General features: G+C 43.0%; 1 protein-coding gene and 1 long non-coding RNA gene across 7 annotated transcripts in view; one reads left to right on the forward strand and one right to left on the reverse strand.

Moving 5' to 3' along the window:
* UNC13B (unc-13 homolog B) overlaps positions 1-27,156 on the forward strand; it is a 239,625-nt gene that overhangs the window by 156,332 nt on the left and 56,137 nt on the right. Inside the window, exon 1 of one of the 6 annotated variants that reach the window (XM_082401358.1) lies at positions 21,906-24,217. The exons of the other annotated variants lie outside the window; for them this stretch is intronic. Within the exon in view, the coding sequence (XP_082257484.1) occupies positions 21,937-24,217 (2,281 nt within the window). The 5' untranslated portion in view covers positions 21,906-21,936. Of the gene's footprint in view, positions 1-21,905; positions 24,218-27,156 lie in introns of those variants that run through there. 6 annotated transcript variants of the gene reach the window in all.
* The window catches only part of LOC309633148, a 108,415-nt gene that overhangs the window by 68,616 nt on the left and 12,643 nt on the right, over positions 1-27,156 (reverse strand). The window lies entirely within an intron of this gene.

Below are 27,156 nucleotides of genomic sequence, written 5' to 3' on the forward strand. Positions count from 1 at the left end.
TGTTTCTCAGGACTCCAGTTTCTAGAAATGTTAATAGATTCTTTATCATGTGATAAAGAGTTTCATGGTGAAAGAAATGTGGAAAACATTGAGTTCCAGTAGAGTGCAACACCAACAGATTGCTTTATCAAAGGACTTCTCAGAAACTTAAAAATATTTAGGCTTCTTTTGTTTCTTCAAGAGGGGAATAAAAAATGCACAGCATTAAACTTTTTTGACTATGAAACTCTGTTTCGGAAAAGCATCCTGTAGGAATCATTTTCCAAGGAATGCGCTTTAGGAAAGTCTGTCTCAGATTATTTCATTGTCAATTCATTAAAACTATGTTTGTGAAGGTCAGTCAGTGAGCTCATCGCTACCTAATCCTGTGGTTGTTTTTAAGTCTTTATCTTATTGGACCTTGCTGCAATATTTGACACTCCTGCACACTCCTTGTTTTAACATCTAAGAAACCATCCCCAGTGCTCATCTTCTCTGATGTCTCTTTAATTTCCCTTTTCTGAATTCTCTCTTTGCTCCCTTCTTAAATGTCTGTGGGGAAATTGACAATATCACCTGAGCCTCTGAGGCAGTAAGAAGTTGTTTGTTTTTATAGGGTGTGGGAGAAGCTTGCCCGGTTGGTTAGTAATAAAAGCATGCTCTTGAGCTGCCAGTTCTTGCTATAGCCTGATAGTCTCAGCCCCTCCTTTTCTTTTCTTCTAATATACAAATCTAGCTCAGTCTTTGGCACTTAACTGTTTTGGTAAAAACTAAAATCTTAGGCAGAAAGAAGTTCCAGGGATGAAGCTGAGTGGGTAGTAATAATGATATCCTTAAGAAATTAAGATTTAAGTATTCTTTTACACATGAAGAATAGCCCTCTACCTTTCCTACCCCCATCGGCACTGAACAGAGCAGAAATACCCGGAAAGGACTCAAATGATCCTTCTGCTCATGGGCTCCATGTCTGTTAGGCAGCAGGCCAGAGCAGGGATGAAAGCTGAGACTGGCTTAGTTCTCTTTCTCTAAAGCCACCAGCTGGATGGAATGTTCCTTCTCCTCTATCCCAAAGGCTCTCTACAAAGGAAAGGAAAACACCAGGGTGCCTGGCTTCTGGTTCTGAATTATCTCCTTTCTTCCCCTGCCTTTTAAATTCCCTATGCCACCAAAACCCTGATTTTACCTTTTTTACCGTTTATGGGCTGAGTTGTCCCCCGCTCCCTGCCTCCTATGTTAAAAGTCGTAACACCCCGTATCTTAGAATGTGATTGTATTTAGAGATAGGGCCTTTAAAGAGGTAATTATGATACATTGAGATAATTTGGATGAAAAATCCAAATTACATACTGAAATCTGACTGGTGTCCTTGTAAGAAGAGATTAGGACACACACATACACAGAGGAAAGGTCATGTGAAGACACAGAGAGAAGATGGCCACCTATATAAGCCAAGGAGAGAGGCCTTAGAAGAAACCAACCTTGCTAACACCTTGGGCTTGGACTTCTAGCCAACAGAATTGTAAGAATAAATTTCTGTTCCTTAAACCACCAGTCTGTAGTATTATGTTATGGCAGCCCTAGCAAATGAATACTTTACAAGGCAGAAGGGGGAAGAAGATGGCATAGAAGCTTCAGTGTTTCTCACATGTGAGTCTTTATTTCCCGAGGTCTAGTTGGTGGGAAATGTGTTCTCTAGGCTGGTATATGCAGACCCATTCATGATGCCCAGTGTCTTTTGTATTCGTTTACTCTTATCCCTATTACTAATAAAATTTAGGGCTCAACTAGAAATAGAAAGAGCTGGGTTCTTGCAGTAGCTTAGTCTCAAAATCTGAGAGAACTTGAATAAAGCACTTCCTATTTCTTAGTCTCCTTAGCTATAAAATTAGGGATAATGACTGTCCCCTCTCACAGAGTTTTGGTGAGATCATAGAAAAATGCATTTTTGAGGGCAAAGCTCTATAAACAATTGCTTAAGTCACCAGTGGGCCTCTTATTACAGAAGTGTTGGTTTTCAGGGCTTTCTCATGACCTTCTTAGCCTAGGCCTTAGCGACCTGCCAAAGGTGTTTCTGATCACAGCTGGAGCCTTTGCTGCTGAGTGGGAACCCAGTGAAACTGCTTCTGATGGTTAAAGTGGCAAGGAGCCAGTGCCATGGGATTTCAGGCTTTTACAGGGACCTAGACTACCAGATGGCATGGGGGTTCCTGGGAAAACTTGCCATGTGGATCACTCAGATGAGGCTATCTATATATTGGTGCTTCTCTGGGACCTGTGAGGAAAATGTCAGTGGAGTGCCTTGCCTGAGGAGTCTAGGGGAGCAGGCCAAATGCTACCCTGGGCACTGTGGGAACATTTTTCAAGAGCTGCTTTTGTGTACTAGTCAGGAGAAATGCTTAACATTTCTCAGGTTCCCCACCCCCTCTGAAATATTCTGAACACGTTTATGGCCTGGATCTGGGTATTTATCAGTGATTGGTCTTCTATAATCCTTAGATCCCATTCTAGGCTGTGACTGAACTTTGTGAATTATAAGACATCACATCTGGGACTGGAATTTGGGGCAGCTTGTTTGAAGGGGTGGAGTTTGGCTCCGGTTTCTGAGGAGCATATCAGAACATTTCTGAGAAATGCCGTGATATCATTAGCCTAGCTAGAGTCCTAGGAGGGTGTCAGATACCAGCAGCAGGCCTTAGCTCCAGCTGGCAGTATTTTCTGGACATAGTGTCAATAAAGGGAGGTACTTTGTAAACTTTTATGGAATAAGTCTGATTGATACCTCTGTACAAAATTACTTGCTTCCAAATAACAAGTAAAGCAGCCCTTCTTGCTTTCTCCTACTTTCTCTGACTCTTGCTGCTTATGTGACCACACAGTGATTGGGAACATTTGATCCTGGCTGTGAAGGAATTCTTGCTCTGTAAGGGAAAATTCTTTTGCCAAAGTTATCCAAAAGGAAGCAGCTAATATAATTATTCCATTTTAAATCAAGCCAGCTAATAAGTGGGTACCACTGGGTGCTGTTGGGCCATTTGCAAGACATTTTCTTATCATTTGTGAGCTTGTAGGCCAGAGAGTAGATAGAAGTAATTAACAGTTAAATATTTAAACACTTTTTTTCATCACTTTTCTTCAGTCTTCATGCTCATTTTTCTCTGCAGCATTCCACAATGTTTTTGAAACTCCCTACTTGTAGCTTCCTATTTTCTTGGGTTCTTCCAGTTCTTCCTTCCTCTCTTACCTTGCCTGTCTCCTTTCCTGTCTGCCTCTGTCTCTTCTTTCTACAGAAGGCATCTCTTTTCATCTCAAATCTGCATTTCCTCAGCCTCTAATCCAGAGTCATTAATTGACGTACATTAATTGAACTACCGTATGGCCGGTACTGTGCCGGATCCTGGCCTCTGTGCTAGGCAGCCAGTAGACTTCCAACTAGCCTTTCTAAGCAGATGATTCCCAAATATATACTTCTGACCCTCCCTTTTTTCCTTAGGTTCTACCCTTCATTCTAGTTATCTACTAGTTATTGTCACCACAATTTCCCAGTGTTTGAAACTTCCTTCCTGGGCCTATTCCTCTTCCTTTGTTCTCTGTTTGTATGAAAGTCACCATCATTCTGCCAGACACCCACTCAGAATTATGGTGTCATTCTTCCTTCTCTCTTGCCTCCCACATTAGATCGTTTGCCAGATCTTGCTCTTTTTCTCTCTGTGATTTCTTTTATCAGTCTCCTCTTAGTTCCTCTCTGCATTCAGGTCCTCTTTACTGCTTAGACTATAGTGTATTAGTCTTCCAGTGGTTTCCTTGCTTTTATTTATTTTTCTTGGAATCCATTGTGTATACCACTATCAGATTTATCTTCCTGAAACAGAGCACTAGTCATGGCTACCACTTATGCTCAGGGTTCAACTTAGATGTCACATCCTTTGAAGTCTTCCGGAAAGTCCCCAGGTAGAGTTAGATACTCATTTTTCTATCTTTCTATAGCATTTCATATACAGTCAATTTTAGTGTTTATCACACTGTCCTGGAATTGTGTGAGCATTTGCCCTCAAGATTATGTATTTCTTAAAAGAGTATCTATTACATGATTCCTTTTATATTACGTTCAGAAACAGGCAAAAGTAATCTGTGGTGTCAAACTTGAGGATACTGCTTATTTTGGGGTGAGGGGGTTGGTAGTAACTAGATATAAGTGCAGTGGCTTCTGGAATTCTGATGATGTTCTGTCCTTGATCTGAATTCTGTTTACGTTAATATACTTTTGATTTGTGTACTTTTCTGTATGTATGTTATAATTCAATAAATAACTTAAATAAAAGCTAGATGAAAAGAGCATGGAAATACAGAATAGGGACTGTGCCTACTTAACTTTATATCCCTGATGCCTGGCATCCTGCAAGTCTTAACAGATATGTGAGTGAGTGAATAAGTGAATGATTGAATGAATGAATGAAAGTTTTTTCCCCCCTCAAAAAACATTAATTTTTCTTTTCACTGGTAGTTAAATTATAGTTTCAACTTTTTAGCTTGGCATCCATGACCAACCATGATTTGGCCCAACCTACTTTTCCAACCTTTGTTAACCCAGAGGCCACATTATACAGTTGAAAGAAGCTGAGCCTTGGAATCAGAAAGAGCCTGAATTTGAAATATGGCTCCACCACTTACTAGCTGTGTAACCTTAGGTTTAGGCAGGTTACTGAGTATCTTAGAAACTTAGTTTTCTCATCTCTGAATTGGATATTATTTGCCTCAGTGGATAGATATGGATTAAATAAGATAACACATATAGAGCAAGACCTGGCATGTTGTTAACATTCAGTATATGTTAGTTTCCCTTCCTTTCCAGCATCACACCTTCCTTTTTGTCCTTTTCATATCTTTGCTCATCCTGTATCATCTGCCTTTTCTTCTCTTCAGTTTCCACATATCCAAATATTATTTATCCTTCAGGATCAAGCTCAGCTATCACCTCTTTCACAGATTGTTCCCTGATTCTCTTCCAAACCAACACCTTGAACGATGGAAATATTTTCTCTTACAAATTCTCATACATTTCACCTGGGTCTCTTATGATACATATTAGTCACTCATGCTAACCTTTAGGAGTTGCAAAGGCTGCCCTCTCACTCCAGGCCCAAAGAATGGGCACTCCAATTGTAATGCTGAAGGAATAAACTGGCAGTTGGAGTAAACTGGGGCATGAAAAGGCAGGTTGAGAAAACTGATTTGGGCCTTTGATATTCTTTTTAGTACCTCCTCCTACACAGGGAGAAATTCAGATGTCTAGTCAAGGATGTGGACCCAGGAGCAAAGGGTCAAGTTGCAAACTGCTTGACTTGTCTTTTGAATTGTTCTTCTGTTCAAGATGTCCTTATGGCCCAGCCTGATTTATCAAGGTAGGAGGCCTTGCAGGAGTTTGAGTCTGAAGCCTTAAGAATTAAGAGTGAATATTCACCTGGAGTATCTTCTCTGTTTAATATGCCTTGAGGGCCTAGTACATTTAGGTAAAAAAAGAGTTCAGTGATTCAGAGATCCTATTCCTGGCCACTTATTTTCTTGTTACTTCTGCTTTCTACTTGCATTGTCCTTGCATATATGTAGGCTTTAATTCCTTTCCTAGATTGCACTTGAGGTCAGGAACTAATTACAATCCCTAGCATAGCTTCTGATACTTAGACAGTCAAGCAAAGTTTGTGGGAAGATTGCTTAAAAGTATGAAGTGATATTACAAGGCCGTAAGTAATTGGTTGCAAAGGGAATGATAAATGCTTATAACAAAATAGTTGTCATAAGACTTTAAAGTGAGGAGCAAGCTCTTTGAGTTAAGACAGTCAGAGAAGTCTTGTCAGAGGAATTCCCAGAGGGTGCTAAGTCAACAATTGTTATTAAATATCAGGAAATGTTCAAGAAATAAAATAATAGCTTAGAAAGATGGAAATCAAGGGGTAACTTGCTTCCTGTGTTTACAAACATATGTCATTAAGGAGATCCATGACTCCTTGTAACTGGCAAGTTGTGTTCTTTCCATAAACAATGCAGCGGAGATTTACCACCATTCCAAAACAGGTACGTCCTGAAGTACAGTCACAGTGTATAAAATAAGACATCTTGAAGCCAAAAGGAAGAGGTAAGTTGTAACAAATAATCTTCCCCATTTCTGTAGGCTTCTATTTCCCTTTGCTGGTTGTCATCTTCAAGCATGCTAGGGAAATGTGTTTATTTGGTCCACACCTGAGGACATTCAGACGTAAATAGCCAAAGATGATAAGTTAGGAAGGGCATTCTGGATGAAAACCAACATCCTGGAGTATTTCTTATGACAAGTGAGATAAAAGCTGTTGACTGGTTTCTACCCAAAATACTCTTCCTTTTTGGCTTTTGCAATATCTCTCCCTCCAAGTCCTTTTCTTATTTCTGACAGCTCCATCTTTGTTTCCCTTACAGCATTTCTTTTCCTCTGCTTGCCCCTTAAAACTTGGTGATTCCCAGGGTTCTGTTTTCAACCTCATGCTCTTCTCTAGATAATCTCACCCATGTTTTTACCCATACACTGTTGAGTCCCAAATTTCTTTCTCTACCTCAGTCCTCTTTCCTGAGCTCCAGACTTATGACAAGGTGCCCATGGATATTGTCACCAGAATTTTCACAGGCACGTGATGCCGTATGTTCAAACTGTGCTCATTGTTTTTTCTTTCTCCTCCATCTCCTTTCATGTGTCCTTTATCAGTAAATGGTACTATCAGTCACCCAAGCACAAGCTCTAACACTCCTCATAATATGGGTATAACAGTGCTTCATATCATAACATTTCCTCCATTAGGTTATGAACTCCCTAACGGCAAGGATTATATCTTTTCATCGTGCCTGGTATTATGCTTAGGTACTTAATAAGTATTAATTCTATTATTTATTTTTAGAAATTTTTTGGTAGAATTGTATTAGTAATGTTCAAAGATACTGTATTAATTTGCTAGGGCTGCCATAACAACGTACCACAAGCTGGATGGCTTACACAACAGAAATTTATTGTCTCAAAGTTCTGGAAGCTAGAAGTCCAAAATCAAGGTATTAGCAGGGTTAGTTTCTTCTGAGGACCGTGAGGGAAGAATCTACTCCAGTTCTCTCTCTTTGGTTTGTAAATGGTCTTCTTCTTCCTGTGTCTCTTTATACTGTTTTTCCTCTATGCCTATCTCTATATCCAAATTTCCTTTTTTATAAAGATACCAGTCATATTGGATAGGGCCCACCTTAATGACCTCACTTTAACTTGATTACATCTGTAAAGACCCTGTCTCCAAACAAGGGCACATTCTGAGGTACTGAGGATTAGGACTTCAACACATGGATTTGGAAAACATAGTTCAACCCATAACAGACACCAAAGCAGTTTTTACTGTTTTGGTTCCAAGTCTTGCTTTCTGACAAGCACTTGATGAGGTTTTTAGCATCCTCACCATACTGGTTTTTACTCTCTGATAGCACTCTAAACAGGGTCATATGGAAAGAAGAAGAATGGGATGGCACATTCAGTGAGTGTAAGGAATTTGGTTTGACCAAACCTAGGGTATCAGGGTGCTTTGGATCCCTCTAGACATGGACAGGTCAAGAAAGAACTTTGATAATATGCCAAGGAGTGAGCATGGGCTTTTTCCTGAGAGCAGTCACAGAAGGATTTTTAGAAAATGAGTGACAAAAATCTATCTACATTTTAGAGATATCCCTCTAACAAATTGTCAAGAATGGATTGGGAATAGGGAGGGGTGAGAGGGAGGTGGTTCTGGAGGAATAGAGACTAGGATGAATATTTTACAGCAACTGGAGTGGGAAATAATGAAGCATAGACTAAGGGTTGTAGAGAAAGGGACAGATTTTATAGGTAGGAAGGTAAAATAGATTAGTCTTGGTGACACGAGATAGGGGGACAAAGGGTTTTGCAGGGGATTCTGTCATTGGGTGGAGAATTAGAATATAGGGGTTCCAAGGATCTTGTGTCTGAGCAGAGAGGTCATCTCTGTTTGTGATTGGTGTGGGTGAGCTGGCAGCCTAGGGCTCCAATGCCAACACCAACAACAGGCTTTCCCTTGGCATTCCTTGCTTTCAGGCTGAATCTAGCTCTTTCTCTCTCCTGACTTACCTAGTTGAGTACTTCCCTTTCTCCCCTATGCTTCCCTGTTAATCTGTCAGAGATCCCCAACTAAGATTAGGTCTCCCTTAAGTTTTCTCTTCCCACTTTGCACATTAACTAGTTTCCTATAACTCAGTGCCTCATGCCAGATATTTCTGAATATATGGAGAATCCTACAGGGAAATGCCCTCCTCTTTGGGGTCCCTTCATTGAGTCCCAAGACACTTGAGATTTGTATGTTGGCTAGGGACATTTTTTTTTTTAAGATTTATTTATTTAATTTATTTTTGACTGTGTCGGGTCTTTCATTGCATGTCCTGCGGCATGCAGGATCTTTCATTGCAGCGCATGTGCTCTTCGTTGTGGTGCACGGGCTTCTCTCTAGTTGTGGCGTGCGGGTTTTCTCTCTCTAGTTGTGGCGCGCAGGCTCCAGGGCGTGTGGGCTCTGTAGTTTGTGGCATGTGGGCTATAGTTGAGGCATGCGAGCTCAGTAGTTGTGGCACGCGGGCTGAGTTGCCCCACGGCATTTGGGATCTTAGTTCCCTGACCAGGGATCGAGCCCACGTCCCCTGTGTTGTAAGGCGGATTCTTTATCACTGGACTACCGGGGAAGTGGCTAGGGACATATTTTGAAAAGCTTATAGAAATAGGGGCCTACAGCAAGAGAATTTTCCAGAATTGGGTTCACTCTAAGGTATATCTCAGAACAAGCCACAAAGAGCTGAAGGGGATATCTGATCAATATTAAGCCAGTTAGAACATAGTCTCTTTTTAGTACAAGAGGTTCACTTCCCCATGAAAAGTCAAATTTTGGGTTCCTGTTAGAGAATCCTCAGCCTATGGTCCCTTGGCTTCCTTGGGGTATAGAGATCAAGGCAGGCTCAGTGCACTTTGTGGATTGCACTGGGACATATAGAAGCAGATACTAGTTCAGCACCAGTCTTAGTCCTAAATCTGGGAGCTATGACTTTGACTAGGTTTATGTAAGAGGACAGTGGACATGTAAACTGCTTGGCTTATATGAGTTTTTGATCATTTGCTCCTCGAATGGAAATGGGGCCACAAGCTTTGGCGGTATAGGCTGGAAACCTAACTGTTCAGCTGGGCAGTCCTGAAGAGTTTATCAGCTCTTTAGGTTCACGATTTTGCTATCAGGGATGGTGCTTGACCTGATTATAGAGCTGAAGTTTGTCAGCAGTTTGTGACTTCTTAGGCCTGCCTTGCAGCTTGTCAAGTCTGATTTAGGCTGTGTAGCAGCTACGTCTTAGCACATCAGTAAAGTGAGCCCATCTCTGCCAGGTTCCTCACTCCCCTGGGGGGGGCATGTTTCTGAAGGAAGAAGGAAAACCACCTCCCGTTGCCCATCATTCTCTGCTGCATGTAATTTCTGAGTAGTTTATAGAGGATATAATTCTACAGGAGGGAAAAAAGACTTTCCTTTGCCACCAGAACAAACTGTTTTCCTCATGAAACAGATCCCAGCTGTGTGACCATATACTGGCCTGTTCGTGTGCTTCTGGCTTTACTTAGTGGTAGAGAAGGAAGCATCACAAGCTTACTCCTGCATAAGTCAGACTTGGGTTCCACCTATCCTTTGCACCCTGCATATGTGATTGTTAACACTGGAAGAAAAGGTAGGCACCTGCTGGTTCTGACCCAGCCACTCTCTGGCAGTGACACCTGAAAGGCAGGCCAGGTTTGGAGCAGGCACATTCTTTGCTTCAGAACCAGTTGTATCTGGGCCCAGCAAGACCTAGATTGGTTTGTATGAGAGGAGAGAATTGTGATTGGTGAGCCCCTCCTCTAGTATCCTTGTGACACCACTCAGATGCTTTAGCTGAAGATGAAATTTGTGCACCAGGTGGTCTTCCGACTAACCCACCCATTTGGTTCTCCTTTAGAGCTCCTGCAGCTCTGAACCTTCCCACAACTCTGCGTGAGTGTCAGTATCTCATGTTGAATTTCCATCTTGACTCATCTGTCTCTAGGCGAAGATCCCTGCAAAGATTTAAATTGGGAACCAGACCTTGAGAATGTCTGTTCAGAGCATTTCACAGCTTCTGGATAAGTGCCTTTTCCTTCTTAACCCAATCTGTTTTTCTAATTCTGCCCAGCCAGCTCTTGAACAGCCCTGCTTTGAGGAAGCTTCCCAGCTAATGTGGGTGCTTGTGCTAATTCTTACCTCTATAATGCACCCCCATCCTTTTGGCCTGCCCAGGATTCGCAAGAGACAGATCCACTGTGACAAGGGAGCTGCAGTTTGTTCACATGGCTCAGGAAACAGAAATTGCGTCTATCCCAAAAGACTAGTCCACTAAGGAGGTCTGATTGTCCTTTGGTCATATGATGTCTGGCACTCTCTGTGCTCTGTTGAACAGTGACAGAAGGAGCCCTGCTTTTTTACTGAGTTTACAGTGACTGCTATTTACCACTTTCCCACTTATGCCCCTTTTTTCTTTTGCTGAAACATGGGAAGGTGGAAAGATACAAAGGTAATTTATGGTCAGAGCCATATGAGGGCTCTTGTGAAGTTTGAAGACTGGAACTAGAGATAGCTGATTTGTTGTGCCTCGTGTCCTAAACACGTTTTCTCTGTCTGAGCCTTTGTTTTTCTGGAAAACCCAAACTGCTTAGAAGATGAACTGAATGTGTTTGAGTAAGCAGATGGACAAGACAGTCACATTAGCCTCAGTTATAGCCTCTGGAGGTCCTAGCCAGGTCCTGGAGCCACTGGTGGATGAGGCAGGAAGAAGTAGGTTCTTTGGGCAATGTCCTACCTCTGAGGATCTTTCCCAGTCTTGAGAATTTGATCTTCTCTTGAGTCTAGGAAGCTCAGACCCAAACCTGGTCATGACAGCCACTGCTCTGAGCTCTTTCTGAGTGGCTGCAGAGTTGGGGGAGGGAATTCTGATTTAATCAGTCTTCCCTATATTTCTTGTTTTAAACCCTTTACCTCTTTCTCCTGGCTGAAATATGTGAGGAGCTTCACAGTAAATTTGCAGTGACTTCCACTGAAATTTGACAGTTTTCAGGGGGTTTTTTTCTTTCTGTATTTAGATGTGGTTATGGTTGCACTGTCAGCCCTTATCTCTTCTGTCATCCAGCCAGCTCCCGACTGGGTTAGGAGGTATTTGCTTTGCTGTCAGTGTTGGCTGCATAATGAGGTGGATGGTTAAGAAATGGGTTGTGTAGTGTCTCTTGGAATCTAAATTTTTTTCCTTGGTTGAGGGGGAAGCAATGTTATTGGAAGAAGGCAGTAGGGAGGCAAATGTTGGCTCTGGATTCAACGCTTTCTCCTCAGGATCTTGGATAAGCCAAGGAAATCATTCTTAATTTAAAAGCTTGTTTTATCTACCATATAGGGCTGCCTGCTCTGTAATGACAGATTCCAGGGTGGCCCCCATAGACCACTTGATTCCTGGCTAACAGGGTCTTGTTCTATTGTGCATTGTCATGAGGAACGTTGCAGGGCAGCAGAAGTAGCGAGAGCCTGGTTTGGGCCTGATGGGTGAATCAAACTTGCCCACGTGATGTTAGCCTGAGGAAGAGGAGGGGGGCTTATCTTATTAGATCAGGCTCAGAGGAGGTAGAATAGGAATGGCTTCACTGGATTGTTGCTGGCTGATTGAAGCCCTATATTGAGAAGAATTCTGAGGTTCTCTGGGCTCAAACAGTGTTTTTCCTGTCCAGTGGTTGCAGAGTAGAAAGAGGTATCATATATTTCATGTTTTTGTCAATGCTCCAGGGCTTCAAGGGTCCCTGGCTTATGTTTGGCATTATGTTGCAATGAACAACTTGAGTGCTCTTTGAAGATAAGGATATTCAATTTCCTGATGAAATTCAACTAGAATTTCCTGATAATTCAACTAGAATTGTTGAGTTATTAGGAATTAGGGCCACATGAGAACCGCCTGACCAACCAGTCTCCAGGGAGGTGGGGCTGCAACTGGCAAAGGACTGGGAAATTTGGGACTATGAAACCAGGGTCTTGAACTGTACGTAGCTTTAGCTCAATATGATATTACTTTAGGTTACTTAGTTCCTAATTCTGTATTCCAAAACATTCTGTGGTCCTGACTTCTGAGTAGAGGGTCTTCCTCAGCCCACCCAGCTTCCTCTACTTCTGTCTAATCATTGCCTTGGCATAGCCTAAGGGAGTTCTCGTTTTCTAGTTGGTTCTCTTGCTGTGGCTGTTCAGGAGGAACTGGACTAGGTACCTACTTTGAGAACCTGGTGTTGTTTGATGTTAACTGCCCTTGGTACTTTACCTGTTCTCCAGCTTTGCCAAATGCGGACAGTACATTATATATATACAAAAACAAAACAGAAAACCAAAAGTCAACCAAACCAAAAAACCTAGAGCTTGTCTCAGTAGAAGGGACGACTCCCTTTGTATTATGCTCTGGCTGTTTCTTGCTGTGTTCTGTCTTGCCTCTGAGATTGGGAGCTCCTCAGAGTGTAGGGCTCTGTGTTATGTCTCTTTATATCCTATAGCCCAGACATGAGAGAGGTGGATAGGCAGAGGAAAAGAAAGGAGGGGGGAGAAGAACGAGAGGAAGAAATAGGGGAGGGGAAAGAGGAAGATCTATATTTAGGGAGAGGGAGAGACACTCACCAAGGGTGTGTGAGTGAGCTTGCTGGCGAGGTTTCTGTGTGCGTGAGTGTGCTGGGAAGGGGGGTGTGCGCGCCAGGGACGTGTGAGGAGGGCTGGTGCCCTATGGGAGGTTGCAGGCAGGAAGCAGCTGGAGAGGAGGAGGAGCAGCAGCAGGAGCAGTAGCTGCCCTGCTTTTTGTCTCCGTCTCAAAACCCGGAATCGACTGAGTTAGAATTCCACGTCCAGTTGAAGTTTGGCTGCTGTTACCTTCAGCAGGCTGGTCATCAGAATCCCCCTCAGCAGAGAAGTGTGGACCAGATTGGATTCCTAGATTTGCAGCCAGCAAGACTCCTGCCCAGCCCTGGGGGAATTTCTCTGCCAGGCATTTTTCCTATCATCAACTTTGCACCGGAGAGCCAGCCAGCTGGGTGCAGCTGAGAATAATAGCTCCTTGGCTCTGTATGTTGGTTGGGCAAGCAGCTGTGCTGTGGCTTAGGAAGTTCATCCTGTGGCTTCTCTCTCAAACCAAGGAGTGCTTCTGAATGGATTTCCTTTTAAAGACAGCACTTGCATTCTAAAACTTGAGAATTTGTGGTTTTAATGTGTTTTTTTTCTTTTCATTTCCTTAACTCTTATTTTGATTGCAGCAGCAAGGTAAGTGGTATTGAGTGTATGACTGACTCTGAATAAGAAGCAGGGACAAAAGCAAAGCATTTGTGGGTGGAATATGGAGCAGCTACATTAATTACATAACTGCTTGAGCCAACTTGCTGGTGGGGGGTCATTATAATGAGTGAAAAACAGCATACTCAGCACTAAGGGTAGAATCTTCACATGCACGTGTTTATATGCTGATAATCTGACCATCCATTCCTCCTTGGTACTCTCCTGTATGTATATAAATAACCCATCCAGCCCTTTGGATATGTGCATACCTGTATATGAAGAATCTGTTTCTCCCTCTTGATATGTCCATATGTTTATAAATAACCTGTCCATTCTTCTCCTGTGTGTTACATATACATAGACAACTCATTCATTCATCTTATATAAAATACACAAGCCATCTTTCCTTCCATGTGCATACGTATATAGATATATACGTCTCTTTATCTCATACACGTATGCATATACCCAGGTAACGTTCCTATTCTTGTATAGGCCGGTGTATATTCAGAAACCTTTCCATTTTTCCAATGTGTGAGAGTGTGTTTATGTGTGTATATTGTCCTTCTGTCTAATGTGAGTATTAATTCATCCTTCTCGTGTGCATATTCCATATAAACAGAAAAGTCATCTTGAGTTTTCTCAGTGTTAAATGTGTGCACACATGGATAACAGATAATGTGTCCATTTGTGTCCTGCATGTATGGTGAAAAAAACACTATCTTTGTAGATCGAAGACCCCTTTTTAAATCCTAGCTCTACTCAGTGACCTTGGCCAGGTCATTTAGCCTCTCGGAGCTTTATTTTTCTCATTTATGAAATCAGAATAGTAATCCTTCCCTCCTACCTCACAGGATTGTTGTGATGATAAAATAGGAACCTTGTAAACTGTAAAATTCTAAACAAATGTAATTTTACTCTTGTAATGTGTCCCTCTAGTGTGAGTTGTCTAGGATTGCACACCTTTGACCCGGCTGCATTGAGATTATGCTCTTGTCTGTGAGAGGTCTCTAAGTCTTCCCTGTGAAGGTGTAGCTTCTGTTGAAGTAACTAGGTTTATCTTGTGGTTTTGCTCAGAGTACTGGACAGAAGCTACACAGAGCTACAGGGTATCTAGAAAGGGTCAGGCTGAGAGAGATAAGGTCTAATCCTCTGCAGGTTGGGGCCTTAGTAGTATGTTCTTTGCAGCCTTGAGGAGGATTGAGCCTGTCACAAAATGGAAATATGGTGCTTCGAGCTAGGATCAAAGTGAGCAGGTTAAAGGAAGACTGAAAGAATAGAACATTCTACTGACCCTGAGATGGCAGTCTGCTCTTTGCATCCGCTGCCAGGTTTTGAAGGCTCTTCAGAGTGTCCCCCACCCTAACCTTTAAAAACTGTGCTGTTCAGTATAGTAGCCACCAGCCACATGTGGTTGTTGAGTACTTTTAAGAGTGGCTAGTCTAAATTGAGATGTGCTGTAAATGTAAGATACATACCAGAGTTCAAGGATTCAGTATGAAAAATGGAATGCAAATATATGATAAATTTTTTTTATAAGTTTGTTTTTGTTTTTTTTTAAATTTTATTTATTTTTTGGCTGCACTGGGTCTCCGTTGCAGTGCACGGGCTTCTCATTGCAGTGGCTTCTCTTGTTGCGGTGCACAGGCTTCAGTAGTTGTGGCACACAAGCTCAGTAGTTGTGGCTCACAGGCTCAGTAGTTGTGGCCCATGGGCTTAGTTGCTCCACGGCATGTGGGATCTTCCCAGACCAGGGCTCGAACCCGTGTCCCCTGCATTGGCAGGCGGATTCTTAACCACTGCGCCACCAGAGAAGCCCTGATAAAATTTTTATATTGATTACATGTTGAAAGAATAATATCTTAGATAATAGGTTAAATAAAATGTATTAAAATTAATTTCATCTGTTTCTTTTTACTTTTTATGTGGCTACTAGAAATTTTTAATTACATACGTGGCTCGCATTATATTTCTATTGAACAGTGCTGTTCTAGAGCCATGATCAGCACAAGGATCAGGGCGGCTCTTCCAGCTGGAGGGCAAGTGGAAGCCCCATGATGGCAACCCTGGGGATGACAGGCGCCACACAAGGTCTCTTTCTACCAGTCTCGTATGCTGGAAAGACACAAGCTAACTGGCAGTCTGGCAGAGGCTGGTGCTGCCACTACTCTGTTTATTTGCCCTGAGTGAGTCCCCTAAAATTGTGAGCAAGTATATTTGGGGAGAGGTTTCCAACTTAGTTTTGCAATGAAAGGGGATTGTAAGCCATCAGTCTAGAAGAAAACCTAGAACTTGAAGGCGGTATGTTGTTATGGGAGCAGAAGTGGACTAGAAAGCAGAAAACTTGGATTCTAAATCAGCTCTGCCATCACTCATTTATTCTTTCCATGGGACTGAGTTCTCACTGTGTGCCAGGCCATATGCTTGGCATAGTAATGCCCTGTGCTAGGCATTGGGAACTAAAAAACAAATAAGGCACAGTTTTCAATGTAATGGAGTTCATACCCACTGTGTGTCTTTAAGCAAGAACCTCCCATTTAGGTGTCTGCCAAAGTAAAACAGATTAACAACAAGAGTGTCATTCTAGGTCAGGTGTTATAAACTTGGGTAATAGGGCTTTGGGGAAGCCAGAATAGCTGCCCTGCCTAAAGATTTCCAAAATTAAAATTTAGAAAAACGTATAATATCCGAAAAAAACTACTCCATAGGCTAGATCACAATGCAGTATGAGATTCCAGGACTTGCTATTCTCTAAAGAACTCTTCCAACTCTAGCATTTTCTGATCTTGTGTCCCGGATCCTTTTATTCATGGCAAGATTTATTTTGTTTTAGTTTGAGCACCGTATATGCCAGGCACTGTACTAGGTGCTAGGGATACAGCAATGAACAAAACAGAGTCCCTGCTCACATTCTAGGATAGAGGTTGAGGAGAGAGACAGATAATAAACTAACAAATATATGATCTATCAGGTGGTAGTAAGTTCTATGAAGAAACTATAGCAGAGTAAGGGGATAAAGAATATGGAGGTTTGGGGGGATGGATAGGAGAGTGTTCAGGGGCTAGATTCCTGCTCACATGCCTTTTTCAGTCTACTCACAAGAGTCATAGGTAGTAAGGAAAAAAGAGCATGATGAGTGCTTAAGAAAAAAATTGTTCTGATACTTGTTAGAAATGGTAAGGCAGACTTTATTCAGGGGGGCTATTATATTGGGGTATTATAATAGAGGAGAGAAACTGAGCCCAACTCTGAATACAAGCATAAGTGGGAATTTATAGCCAAGGAACACAGGGTGAGGGTCACTGGATGGAAAATTAAGAGGAAACATCCGGGGAAGGGAGGCATCTGGCTAAACTGACTTGACAGGATTTTTTCTGGAATCAGCCCAGGGTGAAGGATAAGGAATTTGGTCAGATATCAAAGGTGGGGAATTTTCACTAAACTGACCCAGCAAGATTCTTGCTGAAATTGGACTAAACAGAGCCCAAGGACAGGAGCCTGGTCAGAAAGAGGACTCAGAGGAGCCTGACTGAAGTTTAGTCAAAGAGAGTCTTTGTCGTGAGCATCAGATTCTAGGTGCATATGTATTTGTTTTATGGTTTGTTATACTCTTGGTATAATAAACCCTGGTACTGCTGAAAGGGAGCCCTGGGAAGGGCGCAGAGTACCCAGCTCTGCTGACTGGCATTCAGTTTTCATTCTGAGTTCTTGATATACCAGCCCTCTGAAGGCTGCATCCTCTTTCATGCTACTGTACATTCCCTGAGGTTCTATCTCCCCTCTTGGGTACAGTGCATGAAGTTTTCTTTCCTTTACCATGTCCAGCTTCTGGCCTATAAGTGGGGTTCCTCCTAATGCAGGTGAGGAGGGATGGCAAGTCCTAGGAACTACAGGACAGGGACCTTGCTATGCATTTAATTTGGGCACTCTTTATTCCCTTTGGCTAATCTCACTCTTTATACCTTGTGACCCTGATCATTTTCTCTGACAAGATTCTCTGTAAGCATTGATTCTTTCCCAAAGATTAATATCCTAAGAGTACCCCTACCTGCTGTGGCCCTAGAAATTCATTTCCTACCATATTAGCTGTACAACATAATTGGTAAATGGCCCAGGAGTGATCTGACCGCTGTGGGTGATGTGTGGGGTAGGAGGCTCAGAGCTCTTGGCTTTTTGCCTTCTGGGCTTGCTTCATACAAAATGAGAGGCTGCTTGATATATGTACACAGAGCCCTGGCCTATTACCAGAGGTCTCCCAGTTGTTTCCTCCAAGCCAAGATTTGGGTCAGAGGCAATTTTACGAGGAGTACCCACATTCCTAATAACATTTAACTGATAAGTCAGAGAGAGATGAAAGAATCAGCCATTTCAGAAAGCTGAGGGATTTTTTTCCTCTTGACTTTTTTTTGGTAGGCTGGTGCTGATTCGGTGTGATTTAAGGGGTCTACTCCCTGACATAGTTCTCAGTTTTCCATCACTAAAGCTTTATTCCTTTTGATTAATTCATTTTGTTTTGGTATGTTCCCTTTTCAAAAGCAGATATCCCTTGAAAGGGCTGCCTTATTTTTCCCAGCCTTAGGCATTCCTTAGGAGAAGATTGCAGAAAGGTATGGTCATTTTCGAGCATGTACATATGAAGTTTGGAGAGTTGACTTGAGTGGATAGGCCAACAGGATAGAGCAGAGTGACAGCACTGGGTACCTTGAAGGAAACTAGAGGGCTAGGTTTAAGCTGGTTGGGCCCCGAGGCCTCCTTATGCCATCTCAGCTCAAATATTACTTCTTCTCCGTGGCCTTTCCTGTTTTGGTTTTTCTGGGCCTCTCATCACCTTCCCATTCCCCACTCCTGGAATTAAATGCTTGCTTTCTATTACAAGTTCTATTATAACATGTATCACTTTGTTTTGTGATTGTTTATATGCCTAACTCTGTTTCCAAGCTTTAATATATTAGAGAGCAGGAACTGTGCTTTATATCCCTGGCACATAGCTTAGTGCCTGGCACATCGATTGAATTGATTTAGAGATCAAACTGTTTTTCTCACACTTTGGTCCCTGTTGTTTCATTCTTGTGGACAGTAGTAGCAAAGAGAGGCTGAAGAAGGGGGTGGCCTTGAATTGGACCTCCTGGCTCTGCAGGTTGCCCTTTCAGCCCATTCTGGCTTCTGGTATCCTATTGGGTTCTGAGCAAAGTGACTGGTTGATTCTCTGGGCATCACAGTGAGCTCTGTCCCCTGTTTCAAAACCTAAATATGTGGATGACTGAGTGGGTTTGGTGCCTTTAGGGAACCCATATCCCTCGGAGGTGATTCTTAAGTTTAGAGTTCATCTGCGGGCTGTAGCTACCAATTCAGAAGAAGGTTTAGAGGGTTTTGTTTGTTTGTTTAATATGAAAGCAAGCATCTTTGTTTGAGGCTGGGAGGAGTCGCTATGGCAGCTCTAGCTGGAAATTTCCTATTTGTCACTAATATAGGAAACCAGGCAGCTCTGCCTTTAGTCCTTCGGGATCCTCTGAACACAGTGGCTGAGCCATCTGCCCTCTGTGTGGCTGGCCAGCCAGTGTTGTAGGCACTGCACTTTTGGAGGGGAACCTGGCGAGACTCCAACCCTATCTGGAATATTAATCTGAGGGGCAGAAGCAGATAGGCCCAAAGTTAACCTGGCCTGCGCTGAAGCCATAGCAGGAGAGCCAGCTTCATTTTTGTTCCTGAAAAACTGCCTCCTCTAGACCAAAGTGGGGCTGGCCGTGGAGGACCTGGCAATGAGTTCTGGGCCTCACTAGCATTAGAAAGGAAAAGTTTGCCTCCTGTAGCAGTTTTCTCCTTCCTCATGCTTTCAGGCTGCCTGAGGGCAAGCCTCCTGTCACCTGAATGAAATGTTGGGGAGTGACTATTTTGCTCCTCCCTTTTCTTACCTTAAAAAGAAAACTTTTAGAAGAAAGAAAGACTAACAAAGAGTGACACTGTAATGGTAGGGTTCCAGGCATTGCTGCAGACCATTAGAAGAGACTGGGAAAGGTAGGGGTCTGGGGCTGGGATAGAAGTCATGGTTCACTCAAGTCAAACCATTTAGGCAATTGCACACTTGGCTTAGATATTGGTTTTCCTGCTTCTTTGTCCCAGGGTCTTGCCATGTCAGTAATAATAACACTGCAGTGTTTTACAGTTTACTAATTACCAGTCTCTCATTTTAGCTTTACAACATTCCTGTGACTATCTCCCCCACTTTACAGATGAGGAAACTAAGGCACAGAGAGAAGTGTTTAATCCAAGGTCACTGGTGAAGCAAGACTCAAACTTATGTCTCTGGATTCTCAGTCTAGTAGCATTTGCTCATGGCTTCATGTGGTCATATGCAGAGCTTCCATCTTGGTTTAGTAAGCGGTCTTTCTCTTTGAGAAAAACTTGAAAGGCTAATTGCCAACTCTAGTCCATCAGTCTAGGGACATTGCTCAAAGCTAATACCAGGTGCCAAGACCAAATCGGGGTACCCAGACCTTGCACCTTGGGGAGAAAAGAAATGGGTGGCTTTGGAAATGTAGATTTTGTACTTTTGGGAGGAGAGAGGGAAGAATTTGATGAGTCAGTCCTAGAATTGGGGACTTTGCTATCTAGGCAGCTGGGCACTAAGCCCGAGACCCAGGAGTTCTGACTGCATATAGAGCATTCTCTGTCTCTGTCTGTCTCTGTCTCTGTCTCTCTGTCTCTCTGTCTCTCTCTCTCTCTCTCTCTCACACACACACACACACACACACACACACACACACACACACACACACACACACACACACACACAGACAGACTAGACTGAGTTGACCACATTAGGAGTATGGCTGATCCTGGCTCCTTAAAACATCAGAGTAAAGCAGTAATGCTTAAAAAGCAATAATTAGGCCTCTCCAATGCCTCACAGGATGGATAGAGTTCTTAGATGAAGAATTCCTAGGTGAAATAGAGTTTTTACATGAGCTAGAGAGAAGAAGGGAAGGAATGAAAAGGGAATTAATCTAGTTTCTGTCTCTTGATTCTTGACCTAGTTATTTCCAGTAAAAGGGGTCAGCTTCATCTTTATCTCAAGTCTTGTGACTTGTTCTTCTGGTTCTTCTTAGTCTGCAGAAGCACAGTGCTTTTTTTTTTTTTTTTTTTTTTTGATAAACGTAACTCAAGAAGCACAGTGCTTTTAATTTTCAGACCCACAGACTATAGTTGGTGGCCTTTCCTGCAAATGAATTGCTATGGGAGCAGTCAGCTTATGTTCTTCACAGGCAATTTTTACTTTTTAGGGTTAACTTGAGTACTGGGAAAAGAAAAGGAGGCAGGGGTTTTAGAAGATTTAGAAATCTAGGTCAAATCTAGAAAATAGAGAAACCGTCTCCAGTTGAAGAACATGAAGGGTAGCATGTCTCCCAGCAACTCATTTTACCTGTCCCGGGCTGACCCAGCAGAGCCAGAGAGTATTGGCAGTCCCATGCATTCCTGGGCTGTCTGCTTCATCCTTTGTACTTTCCACTGTGCTCCTTCCCTACAGGCTGCATGTTCCCAGTAAGAACGGGATGCATGCCCACCCCACATAAGGTAACAATCATCTCTGCCCAAGCTACAGTCACTGGTAGCTCAGAGTTTAGGGGCAAGACTGGTGGCAGGTCTTTTTTCACCTTTTTGGAGAACAGTAGGGCACCCTGGAGCTCTCTCTGATGTAATCAGCTCCCCGCCTGCCACATGCATTGTTCTCTCCAGGCCATTCAGCGGGCTAGAGCAACCCTCTATTACTCCAGCAGTGGGCAGTGCTAGGAAATCACTTTCTTGTCATGGTCCTTTCTCCAAGTGAAGGGTTGCTATCACTAAACAAAGGGAAAACACTTTGTGCTATAAACAGGGGCAGGAGCAAACCTTTAAGTAGCTGAGCCTTCACCAGAACAACAAACTGGAGGGGGGAAAAAAAAAGAAACATTCCACATCTTGTCTTTTACTGTGTATGTGATTTGAGCTTTGGTTGTTAAACATCTATATGTTCATTTCTGAGCCTCATGTTGAATTTGTAAAGGTTCAGTCACTCGCTGACTTCACCCCACCTATTTCCCAGGAGTTTGTTTCGATCCTGTTGACTTTGGCTACTTGCTCAGAACACAAGGACTTGATCTGATTTTACATCAAAACTCTGATGGGAAGCCAAGGAGAGAGAACTGATTGCTTATAACCTTTAAGTCTAGCGTTGGGAGGCAGGTCACTGTTGACTCCTACAGTCTTAGAAAGTAATGTTCTTATTCCTGCTTGACAGCTTGATTCATATTATACTGCTGCCTTCTGATCCAAGTGCACTATTTTCCTTTTGCACTAGCTGCAGGATTAGAGTCAAGCTAGGATCAAGGAACATGTGCCAGGTTTGAGACCACACATGGGACCATTGTAAGCATCACTGTGGGCCAAGCCCAAGGCATCAGCCAGCAATAATTGCTAAAAATAGACTGAAAAGAACAGGTCAGGGTATTGCCTTCTAACACAATCTCTATTAACCATCCTGACCAGAAACTAGAGGAAGAAGCTGAGAATCCCTCAGACCCTGAGGGAGAAAATGAAGCGATTGTTGCAAGAGTCAGAGGAAGAAATCATGGTTACCTTGGGATCCTCCTCCAGGCTTTCCCCAGATAAAGCTAAGGCAGAGACTCTGTGTGGCTTCAAGAGCAAGTCCTCAGGCCCTGCTGGATCCTTACCGGAGGACAGCTTCCTGTCCCCTCACTGTGGGTCAGCAGCCTCAGCCATTGGTGGGGATAGAGATGGGGGCCTGGCCCAGCATTGCAGCTTTGGGCAGCAGGCCAGCAGCCAGCTTCCTCTGGGCTCCACTGCCTGTGTTTCAGGGTCTGGCTCTCAGGACCTCTCATCTGCCAGCATGACTACAAGCTGTCAAGAGCCCTCAGAGAGGGATCAAGCCAAGCCCCTTTTGTCTAGAGGCCCTGGCCAAGGCTGTAGCCGTGAACAGCAAGAACCTTTGGGGGATGTAGTGGACTATATCATCAGAGAGCTGCAAGGCATCAGCCGTCTCCAAACTGAAATTGCTGAGTTGCGGCAGCACTTGAGCCAAGTCCGGGGTTCAGTGGAAGAAGTCTCTAGCTGTGTAGACTCAGTTCTGAGTGAAATAGAAGGCTTGCAAGTGGGCAGCAGCTCCCTGGCCAAGGTGTGTGTTGGGGGAAAGGCCCAGGAACCCCACGTGGACCGACCCAGTGAGGAAGCCATTCTGTATCTGTATGGACTTCCTGAGCAAGATGGGGAAAACACCATGGAGCTGGTGCATAGCTTCCTGGCCAAACACCTCTGTGTTAATGGCATGCAGTGCAATAGGTACATTAAAGAGGCTTACAGAGCAGGCAAAGTGCCAGCCCCCAGGCCTATTGTTGTGAAGCTTGCCCATCTAGAGCATAGAGACCTTATATTGCAGAAATCCATCCTCTTGCAGAGTGTAGGGATACGGATTGCCACCAGAGAAGAACCAAGCCGGCCACAGTGCTGTAAGAATCCCCCAAAGGAGTCTCTATCATTTTTGGAACAACAACTTCAGGATTGTAATTTGAATTCTTTAAACCTGGATGAACCAGTTTTTCAGGTGGAAACAGGGGACAGAGGACCAATAACAGGAGTATATCAAATGAGGGCTCAGAGTCAACATAAGGAACTCCAGACTCCTGAACAGCAAGGCCTTTGCTTCCCACCCAAGAACGATTTAGCAAAGCCAAGTGATGAGTCTAAGCCGAGGGACGAAGTAAAAGGAACATCAGGAACACCCCAAATTATCAGTGGCACCTGTGGTGAACTGACAGGGAGAGAGGCTTCTCTGTCCACCCTTCATCAATTTGAGGAAACTTCCCTAGAGTTAATCTCAAAGGAGGAGGATTCTGGGAAACCCCAGGTTTTCAAACAGTGTAACCAAGGACTTGAAGCATATAAAGCAGCAAAAGTAGAAAACAACTGCAGTGATAAAAGTGAGGCCAGCAGCTGCCTATCATTGTCTGGGTTGCTGAAGACAGAGGACAAACTCCTGGCCTGTGAAGCTGGGCTTGATATTTTGAGCTCAAAGCAGCTAGAGGACCTTTTGACAGATAAGTCCAGAAGGTTTGCAACTCTGAGCTGTGACAACATGATGGAGGAAATCATCATAGGACCTGAGACTTTCAATGACATGGTTCATATTGACTTGAATGAAGAGGAGGAACGCGCTGCACAGGTCCTTAAAGATGTCTTTGAAAAGTCCTCTTGTCTGGGTGGCTCGCAGGAGGATGAAGATGTAGAAATCAAGTTTTACACAAGTAAACTGGGCCGAGCAATTTACCACTTTCGTTCAGCTTTGCAGGGAGTATTTCAGAAGCTGGAGAACAGTGGGTCCATGACTCCTGAGGACCTGGAAAGCATTGCGAGTGGTTCCCAGTCAGAGAACAGTGATAGACTTCTTGGGACAGTGAGTTCAGGGGGTGCCCAGGATTTCTCAGTGGAGAGCCCTGGGAGTCAGGGGAGTGAGAGCTTGCTCAGTGTGGTGTCTGGTGGAGTGGGCATCTCTACACAGGGAGACCAAACCTCTCAGGATCCCAGCAACTTCTCTCTGGCTTCCAATAACTTGCCTCTTGCATATTCATCGCCAGGTTTTGCTCTGGCTCCGTGTCTGGGAAGTGAAACTTGTTCCAGGCCTGAATCTCCCAAACAGGGCAGACTAAGCCTAGAGCAAGTGTGTGCAGAGACCGTCTACCTCAACAAATGCATCAACAATTTAAAAGATGTTCTAAGAGAGAAAAGACTGAGGCAGAAAAAACTTTTGCACGAGCTAGTACAGAAGACAGACCATCTCTCGGTAGAAGACACGCACCCAGGTATTTCAAGTCTCTGTTTAATGGGTTTACAGCTGGCTGGGTAGGGCCTTCATCAGGCCAACATGAGACCCAGCTTGGTGGCGAGTTTCACAAGGTGATGGGGGAGGTCCACAGCTTGAATCAGTCTCAGTTACTGGAATATCGATGTTAAGCGAATCCTGTGGGAATTGGGAGTGACAGAGTTGAAAAACAACAGGAAAGGAGTTCTTGTCCACAGGGAGCTTCCAATTTATTGGCGGGAGCTTTAGAAATACCTTTTCAAAAGAAGAAGGGGCATCTGGGCAAAAATAGTTTACAGCTGCAGGACTTTTCGGATATTCTGGTGTAAAGTAGGTGTGGGGTAGGAGGCAGGACTGGGGAAAAGAGGCATGTTTCTCACAGGAGCTAAGGGGACTGATGCAATCCTATGTTGCATTTTAGAATTATTCTCCATGGGCTTCTTGCTGAGATAAGATTACCATTTCTCCAGCAGCTCCACCTCATAGGCCACTGTGGCAATTTCCCTTATCCCGACCTGTCTTCTTCCTAGTACTGGAGTTGACAATACAGAACCTTATTTCTAACTTGGAGCTGTCCAGCCTGACTGTGCTCTCTACAGGTCATATTCCCTTTCTTCCATCTCCAGTTGAAGGGTGCTTACTTAAGAACTAGAGAATGGAATGGTTTTTGGCTACAAGAAATAAGAAAACTTTTTTCTAGGCAGCATGGAGATGATATGTAGCTTTAAAATTACTTCTCCCAATCAAAATTAAATTTATCCAAAGAGCATATGCTTTATTCATCTAATTTTAAATGTAAATGGGGTTGTCCTCTTATGCATATAACCTGATTAATCTTTCTAAGGCAAAATTAACATTATGAAACATATTGTGTTGGCAAAGGTGTGAGAGAACAGGCACTCATACATTGCCAGTGGGATGGGAGTGGAAATTGCTATAACCTCTAAGGAAGGCAATTGGCAAAATTTATCAAAATTATGTATACCCTTTGAGCCCCAACACTACTTCCAGGAAGATATCCTGCAGGTACATTTTCACATGTGGAAGGGACGCATGTTCAAGGTTATTTTTGAAGCATTGTTTTTAATAGCGATGATTGAAAACAACCTAATGTTCGTTAAGAAAGGCTGTTTAAATAACTTATTGGCACATCCAAACAATGGAATACAGTACCATGCAGCTATAAAAAGGAAGAGGTACCTCTTTACTGAAATGGAAAGATATATTGACATATTAAAAAAAACAAGGTGCAGAACAGTATGTATAAGATGCTGACATTTGTATAAATAGGAGAGAGGAAGAATACACACAAAAACCCACAATGTCTGTTTGTATATGTATAGAATATCTAACAAAGATACATAAGAGGAAGTTCCCTGGTGGCCTAGTGGTTAGGATTCCAGACTTTCACCGCTGTGGCCTAGGTTCAGTCCCTGGTCAGGGAACTGAGATCTTGCAAGCCACGTGGCACGGCCAAAAAAAACCCCAAACAAACAAACAAACAAACAAAAAAACCACAAAGATACATAGGAAACTGATACAGGATTGCCCATGGGGAAAGGTATTAGGTGAAAAACTAGTGGGATGAGAAGGAGATTTTTTACTGTATACCCTTTTATAATTTTTAGAATTTGAATCATGTGAATGTAATACCAAGTCATAAAATTAAGTTGAAAAATTAAAATCATATTCCTTTCAAATATCCCTAGAGCTACTCTTTATAGCTTATCAAAAAAAGTCTAAATTCCTTCATTTGGCATTCAAGACCACTACAGTTGGTCTCTAGTTTACATTTCCAGGCTTATCTCCCATTGTCCCACTGCACTCCACCTAGAAAGAAACTGCTGTCTCACAAATTTGCCTTATACTTTGTCTTCAGCATACTGACATATACATTCTTCCTTCTAGCCTAAGGTACTGTGTTTACCACAACAGCCTAGCAAAATTTACTCAATTCTTTAACATACAGCCAAAGTATCACCTCCTCCAGGAAGCTTTCTATAATTCCTCAACTACAAGTGATTTCTGTCTCCTTTTAACTTTGCAGCTCCTTTTCTTTCTCCCTGGGCATTTAGAAATTATTATATTACAGCAACAGTAGAAACAACAAATATCAAAACAGTACTTCCTCACTAACTCTTTAAACCTTGCCTAGAGTTGATGTTAGCATGAGCATCCAGAACTCTGGGGCCCAGTTCTTCAAGTTGCAGAGCTTCCCTTCTGGGCTGACATCCTGCTGGACGATGCAGGAACTTGTGACAGCAGCAGAGATAATGAGACGAAGGAGATTTTCTGAAACACCAGTAAGAGATCAAGCCAGAGTTCTGGGTGCTTACCAAGATCCAGTCTGGTCTCTGGGCTACAGAGGGGGTGGTGGAGAAGCTGCCAGGCAGTGGCAGCATCTCTTCAGTGCTAGGTCCGGCCTGACTGCAGCACCAGGCCATAAAGCAGGAGGAATAGAGGAAGGTACATAAACACACAGGCTGGTCTCTCACCACCAATACACTCGGGTTATAGAGTCCACAAGAGCAGTCACCCTAACCTGGTAAACTGATTCAATACAACAGTGATTGCTACCACAACAAAACATTTGAAAAAGCTTTTTTCACTGCTCTGCTTAAGACCTTTTAGGGCCTAAGCTTATTAGTAGTATCTTACCGTTAGAGTTCTTTTTTTTTTTTTTTTATGCTTTTTCTTCCTTTTTTGGGGGGGTGGGGTGGGGTACGTACCAGGCACTATTTGAAGTACTCTCACATGCATTACATTAAAATTCCATTTTTTCATTCCTACCACTACCAAAATAGCTTTTGTCAAGGTCATCATATTGTCAAACTTCTGGTCCATTTTTAGTTCTCTTAGTCAATCAGCAACTTGATGTAATTGATTACTTCTTTTTATTATAACAGCTTTTTAGGTATTTATATACCATAAAATTCATCC

The sequence above is a fragment of the Balaenoptera borealis genome, assembly GCF_965194805.1.
Source record: "Balaenoptera borealis genome assembly, chromosome: 8".
Taxonomy (NCBI): Eukaryota; Metazoa; Chordata; class Mammalia; order Artiodactyla; family Balaenopteridae; genus Balaenoptera; species Balaenoptera borealis.